Source organism: Nerophis lumbriciformis, linkage group LG01, assembly GCF_033978685.3.
Source record: "Nerophis lumbriciformis linkage group LG01, RoL_Nlum_v2.1, whole genome shotgun sequence".
In the NCBI taxonomy this organism is placed as follows: Eukaryota; Metazoa; Chordata; class Actinopteri; order Syngnathiformes; family Syngnathidae; genus Nerophis; species Nerophis lumbriciformis.
The window spans coordinates 25412596-25420000 of record NC_084548.2 but is presented as its reverse complement, the minus strand read 5'-3'; the positions used below and the strand labels follow the sequence as shown (position 1 = coordinate 25420000).

The following is a 7405-nucleotide window of genomic DNA, read 5'->3' as shown; positions in this document are numbered from 1 at the left end:
CATTAGTGATATATTGCAATAAGACCGGTAAATGTATCATTGTATATAATAATAATGATGATAAGAAAGCTAGTTATTTGATTTATAAAATAAGGGGTGAGAGTAAATAAGGTTAACTTTTTCCCACTCCTTTTTGAATATAAAAAACCTAACCATTTTGTGTTCAATTAATTTTTTGTGTTTTCATTGTGACATTTTTTTTTTCTATTTCCGTAACTTACTGTAATGTAACAAAGAATATTTCTTTTTTTTTTTCATTATTTTTTTATGTTGCCTTGTCCAAAAAAAACTACTAATAACTTGAACAAAATGTGAAGTAGAGAATATCAGAAACATTTATTCATTCAAAAAATATCACCTAACATCTTTGATAATCAAAGCATGATCGTAACAATCCACATTTTGTGTAATAAATGCATGTTAATGCATGAAACTGCTATCCAAACATGGAAGTGTAACTCCTCTCCTCTAAATGCGAGTGCTTCTAAAGCAGTATAACAAGTTACTGTATGTATTCCTACAAAATCAAAAATCTAACAAGACACCAATGCACTGCAAATATTTTTTAAATTCTCTTTAAAAACGTGTTTGTATCCTTTTCGTGTTGAGCTGTTTCAAAAAGCATAATGTTTCAAAACATTTCATTAAAGCAAATTAATTTTCTAGTCAGGGTACTCTGGCTTCCTCCCACCTCCAAAGACATGCACCTGGGGATAGGTTGATTGGCAACACTAAATTGGCCCTAGTGTGTGAATGTGAGTGTGAATGTTGTCTGTCTATCTGTGTTGGCCCTGTGATGAGGTGGCGACTTGTCCAGGATGTACCCCGCCTTCCGCCCAATTGTAGCTGAGATAGGCTCCAGCGCCCCCCGCGACCCCGAAGGGAATAAGCGGTAGAAAATGGATGGATGGATGGGTATTAAAAACTTAAAAATGATCTGTCTATGGTACACTTATTAATGACAAAAAACTATATATTTTTTCTGTAATTAATTTTGACTTTACAAAATGCGATTATTCGCGACTAAATATTTTAATCGTTTGACAGCCCGAGTTTTTCAGCAGTTAATGTAAAACTGTTTTTACGGTAGAAAACTGGCTGTGGCATTCTGGTCGCATTGATGCGCAAGTTGTGTTCTTACGGTGCGGAAAAGGACATGAAGCAGCAGGAGCAATGTGCAGGTAAGAGAATGATTATGTAATTATTGGAATTTAGAGCAACAAATACAAACTAAAGCGTGCCACAGCAAACTTGCACACGAGAAGGCATAAGGTGAATAAGCCCGTGAGTCTTAGCATGGAACAAAAACATAAACAAGCAATAGCATGAAGCTAACCTGAACGTATTGCAGTCGCCAACGGCGAACAATGATCCAGCGACTGAGGCTGGGTGACAACAGAATATAAAGGGAAGATGGACTGATGCAAAGTGTAAAAGTGTTCTGTGATCTGACGAGTCCACATTTCATTTGGAAACTGTGGACGTCGTGTCCTCCAGAACAAAGAGGAAAAGAACCATCCGGATTGTTCTAGGCGCAAAGTTCCAAAGCCAGCATCTGTGATGGTATGGGGGTGTATTAGTGCCCAAGGCATGGGTAACTTACACATCTGGGAAGGCGCCATTAATGCTGAAAGGTACATACATGTTTTGGAGCAACATTTGTTGCCATCCAAGCACCGTTGTCATGGACGCTAGGGGTGTGGGGAAAAATCGATTCGAATTCGAAGCGCGATTCTCACGTTGATTCTCATTTTTAAAAAATTGATTTTTTTAATTTTTTATTTATTTATTTTTTAAATTAATCAATCCAACAAAACAATACACAGCAATACCATAACAATGCAATCCAATTCCAAAACCAAACCCGACCCAGCAACACTCAGAACTGCAATAAACAGAGCAATTGAGAGGAGACACAAACACGACACAGAACAAACCAAAAGTAGTGAAACAAAAATGAATATTATCAACAACAGTATCAATATTAGTTACAATTTCAACATAGCAGTGATTAAAAATCCCTCATTGACATTATCATTAGACATTTATAAAAATAAAAAAATATAAATGAACAATAGTGTCACAGTGGCTTACACTTGCATCGCATCTCATAAGCTTGACAACACACTGTGTCCAATATTTTCACAAAGATAAAATAAGTCATATTTTTGGTTCATTTAAAAGTTAAAACTAATTTACATTATTGCAATCAGTTGATAAAACATTGTCTTTTACAATTATAAAAGCTTTTTACAAAAATCTACTACTCTGCTTGCATGTCAGCAGACTGGGGTAGATCCTGCTGAAATCCTATGTATTGAATGAATAGAGAATCGTTTTGAAACGGGAAAATATCGTTTTTGAATCGAGAATCGCGTTGAATTGAAAAAAATCGATTTTGAATCGAAAAAAATCGATTTTGAATCGAATCGTGACCCCAAGAATCGATATTGAATCGAATCGTGGGACACCCAAAGATTCACAGCCCTAATGGACGCCCCTGCTTATTTCAGCAAGACAATGCCAAGCCACATGTTAAAACAGCGTGCTTTCATAGTAAAAGAGTGTGGGTACTAGACTGGCCTGCCTGTAGTCCAGACCTGTCTGCCGTTGAAAATGTGTGGCGCATTATGAAGCCTAAAATACCACAACAGAGACCCCGGACTGTTGAACAACTTAAGCTATGTACACCAAGCAAGAATGGGAAATAATTCCACCTGAAAAGCTTCAAAAATTGGTCTCCTCAGTTCCCAAACGTTTACTGAGTGTTGTTAAAAGGAAAGGCCATGTAACACAGTGGTAAAAATGCCCGTGCCAACTTTTTTGCTATGTGTTGCTGCCATTAAATTCTAAGTTAATGATTATTTGCAAAAAAAAAAAATTACGTTTCTCAGTTCGAACATAAAATATCTTGTCTTTGCAGTCTATTCAATAGAATATAAGTTGAAAATGATTTGCAAATCATTGTATTCTGTTTTTATTTACGATTTACACAACGTGCCAACTTCACTGGTTTTGGATTTTGTATAAGTCAAGCAGATAAAAAGTTTTTGTTTTTTTTTTAACAAAAAATGGTTTGAATGTATGATAATATGTTTGTGGCATTGTTAAACAATATTTAGGTAAAAAAAAAAATAGATTGCATGGAGTACATGTATTTTCATAATGGAAAGAAAAAATAGATTTAGTAAGAAGTACTTTACAGACGAATATTATTTCCAGGCTTTCGAGGGCCAAATAAAATTAAAGCTGCAAGCAGCGTTGGTCGGGCCCGCGTATTTGGCAGGTGCTAGTCCTAAGTGTCCCAATACTTTTGTCCAGTTATAGTCCTAAGTGTCCCAAAACTTTTGTCCAGTATTAGTCCTAAGTGTCCCAATACTTTTGTCAAGTTGTAGTCCTAAGTGTCCCAATACTTTTGTCCAGTGTAAGTGTCCCAATACTTTTGTCCAGTTTTCGTCCTAAGTGTCCCAATACTTTTGTCCAGTGGTATTCCTAAGTGTCCCAATACTTTTGTCCAGTGTAAGTGTCCCAATACTTTTGTCCAGTTTTCGTCCTAAGTGTCCCAATACTTTTGTCCAGTGGTATTCCTAAGTGTCCCAATACTTTCGTGCAGTGCAAGTGTCCCAATACTTTTGTCAAGTTGTAGTCCCAAGTGTCCCAATACTTTTGTCCAGTTTTCGTGCTATGTGTCCCAATACTTTTGTCCAGTGGTAGTCATAAGTGTCCCAATACTTTTGTCTACTTTTAGTCCGAATTGTCCCAATACTTTTGTCTAGTGTACCTACCTTGTCTGCATTGTGTGGGCACGCTGGTGCTGCCTGCTTTTAAGCAGCCATCTTGAAAAAACAGCAGCATCAGCGCAGAGGTTCTTTGAAGAGTCATAAAATCAAAACCGGAGCAGGTATCAAAACTCTTTCGCCAACTTTTAATCAGAAGGGTTCAATCTCTCTCCTGTGTTAGTTTGAAGCCGAAACAACAAACGCGCTCAGAGGAGATAATGTTTGAAGAAAGGTGACCGGTTTTTACAAAAATGTTGTTTTGAAGGGGGAATAGCAAACTTCCTGTTGATTTTTGCTGGGGGTTGTCAAGTTATGAAATGTAGGTCTAAGTTAGACCTACATAGAGGTTTTTGTTTCATGTCTCTCCGACCTTCCCAGTGGGAGTTACAGGCAGTTTTGTCATTTTTTTCTTCCGAGGAGCAGTTTTTTCTGCGTTTTATTCAAAAATTGCGCTAGAGCGCAATTTTGAGATTTGGGGTTAGGTTTTTTATAAGATCGCAATTTTTGACAGTCCTGATGTGTGTGTTCAGTTTGGTGAGTTTTGAAGCATGTTAAGAGGGTCAAATTTCAGCTCAAAGAGGCAAAAGTTACTGTTTTTAGTACTTTTTTGTCTTGAAGGGGGAATTGCCAACTTCCTGTTGATTTTAGCCCGACAATGTACTATTGTGAAATGTAGGTCTAAGTCAGACCTACATAGAGGTTTTTGTTTCATGTCGCTCCGACCTTCCTAGTGGGAGTTACAGGCAGTCTAGTTTGTTTTTTCCCTAGGGGGCGCTAGAGCGCAATTTTGAGTTTTGTAGTTCGGTTTTTTTTTTAAAAAGGCAATTTTCGCAGGTCCTGATGTGTGGGTCAAATATGGTGAGTTTTGAAGCATGTTAAGTGGGTCAAATTACAGTTTAATGTGGCGGCGGAAGAATAAAGAATAAAGAATAAAACCTTACAAATTCAATAGGTCCTTATGTCCCATTGCATAAGGACTCCCTTTGGGAGTCCTTATACAATGGGCCATGCGGGCCCTAATGATGCGTGCACGCGTTTGCGTGGACCCTTTCTTACCTGAGCTGAGCGTGCTGCTGCACTGCCACTTGTCGGTACTGGCCGGCTTCCAGCAGGACTCCCACAGAGACAGGTAGTACTGGTCGTCCGCCGTCACCCACGCAGGACTCATCAGGGCACCGACGTCCAGGCACAGCGCCAGGAAGACGCACATCAGCCCGACCAGCTTGAGCGGCGTCAGCGCGGAGCTTCGCACCGACTCCTCAGTCTCGGTGACGGCGGAGGACATGTCGGCGCAGCGGGGGCGAGGACGCGGAGAAAAGTCGGGGTCTTTGTCGTGGGTGTGTCCTCCGCCGTGTTTGCGCGCCTGACGGGAAATGCGCCTGGTGGGCACGACTGAAGCAGAGCACCCGGGAGCGCCAGGACTGAAGCCGCTGACGTCACACGTCCTGGGGGACCGGCAGGTACACTGGGTCCTAGAAGGAGGAAAGCACGCCGAGACAATTATCAGGAGCCATTACGGCAGGACTCGTCTCAACTCATATAAGCGACATATAGGAAGAATTAAGGAGAGGTTGTCACGTGACTATCTGACATACTTGCCAACCTTGAGACCTCCGATTTCGGGAGGTGTGTGTGTGTGCGTGGGGGGGGGGGGGGGGGGGGGGGGGCGTGGTTAAGAGGGGAGGAGTATATTTACAGCTAGAATTCACCAAGTGAAGTATTTCATATATATATATATATATATATATATATATATATATATATATATATATATATATATATATATATGAAATACTTGACTTTAAGTGAATTCTAGCTATATATATATATATATATAAATATATATAAGAGAATTACTTGAATTTCAGTGTTCATTTATTTACACATATACACACACATAACACTCATTTACTCATTGTTGAGTTAAGGGTTGAATTGTCCATCCTTGTTCTATTCTCTGTCACTATTTTTCCAACCATGCTGAACACCCTCTCTGATGATGCATTCTGCTTCGTCTCCTTGTTGTGTGCGCAGTTGTGCACTGCACTCTCTAAAAGCCCTAGATGTTATTGTCACATATGCATGTACAGTAGATGGCAGTATTGTCCTGTTTAAGAGTGTCACAACATTGCTGTTTACGGCAGACGAACTGCTTTACGGTAGACGAAAACGTGACTGCTGTTGTTGTGTGTTGTTGCCACGCTGGGAGGACGTTAATGAAACTGCCGAACAATAAACCCACATAAGAAACCAAGAACTCGCCCTCCATCATTCTATTGTTATAACGTGATTGGGCAGGCATGCTGTTTATATTGTGGGAAAGCGGACGTGAAAACAGGCTGTCGACACGTCACTCAGGTCAGCCTGAATTTCGGGAGATTTTCGGGAGAAATTTTGTCCCGGGAGGTTTTCGGGAGAGGCGCTGAATTTCGGGAGTCTCACGGAAAATCTGGGAGGGTTGGCAAGTATGCTATCTGATATGGCTTCCCTTAAAATGTCAGCGTGTCAGGTAAGCTTGCTCATTTTCAAAAGCTTACGTCTGGCCCATACTTGCTAACCTTGAGACCTCCGATTTCGGGGGGTGGGGGTCGTGGTCGGGGGTGTGGTTGGGGGCGGGGGGCTTGGTTGTGGGCGTGATTAAGAGGGGAGGAGTATATTTACAGCTAGAATTCACCAAGTCAAATATTTCATAGGGCAGCACGGTGGCAGAGGGGTTAGTGCATGTGCCTCACAATACGAAGGTCCTGAGTAGTCCTGAGTTCAATCCCGGGCTCGGGATCTTTCTGTGTGGAGTTTGCATGTTCTCCCCATGACTGCGTGGGTTCCCGCCGGGTACTCTAGCTTCCTCCCACCTCCAAAGACATGCACCTGGGGATAGGTTGATTGGCAACACTAAATTGGCCCTAGTGTGTGAATGTGAGTGTGAATGTTGTCTGTCTATCTGTGTTGGCCCTGCGATGAGGTGGCGACTTGTCCAGGGTGTACACCGCCTTCCGCCCGAATGCAGCTGAGATAGGCTCCAGCACCCCCCGCGGCCCCAAAAGGGACAAGCAGTAGTAAATGGATGGATGGAAGTATTTCATATACGTATATCGCATTTCCATGAATTAGCGCCGGGGCGGTAATTAATTTAAAACCTCTTCTCACTCCGGCGCTTACCAAAGACATGCAGTAAATTTAGGCCTGCGCTTATAAATTTGAGTGTGATGTAAGGATACCATCATGAAAAGCACATTTAATAAAAAAAAAAGTTATTATGGTCTTACCTTTACTTATAAATGAAGTCCATGCGCCGCTCCGTCTGAACAAAAGCATTGATAACTTGTGTGTAGAAGTCTTCCTTATCTTTCTTCAGTTTTAAAAGTCTCTCTGTCTCGATGGAGATCTTCCTTTAATTATTACCTCCTGCTTCGATTGAAAGTCCAGTTTAGAAAACTGTTTTATTTTAGATATGTAATCCTCCATGTTAAAAGTGCAGGCGAGAGGAAAAAATAATTGATCGCTGCTAACTGTTGCTGCTTGTTGTCACTTCTTCTGCAGCCGAGTAGTCGCAAGAAGGATCACTAGCGCCCTCTACCACCAGGAGGCAGGAGTCATTTAATGACTCATATTTGACACACGCAGCT

The 7405-nt window shown here is 41.1% G+C and overlaps 1 protein-coding gene across 3 annotated transcripts in view; it reads right to left on the bottom strand.

Annotated features, from left to right (window-relative positions):
* The window catches only part of LOC133617781 (transmembrane protein 47-like), a 103027-nt gene that overhangs the window by 73731 nt on the left and 21891 nt on the right, over positions 1 to 7405 (bottom strand). For all 3 annotated transcript variants that reach the window (XM_061977999.2, XM_061978009.1, XM_061978016.1), the window contains exon 2: positions 4836 to 5251. In XM_061977999.2, coding sequence (XP_061833983.1) covers positions 4836 to 5251 — 416 coding nt within the window. The remainder of the gene's footprint in view (positions 1 to 4835; positions 5252 to 7405) is intronic.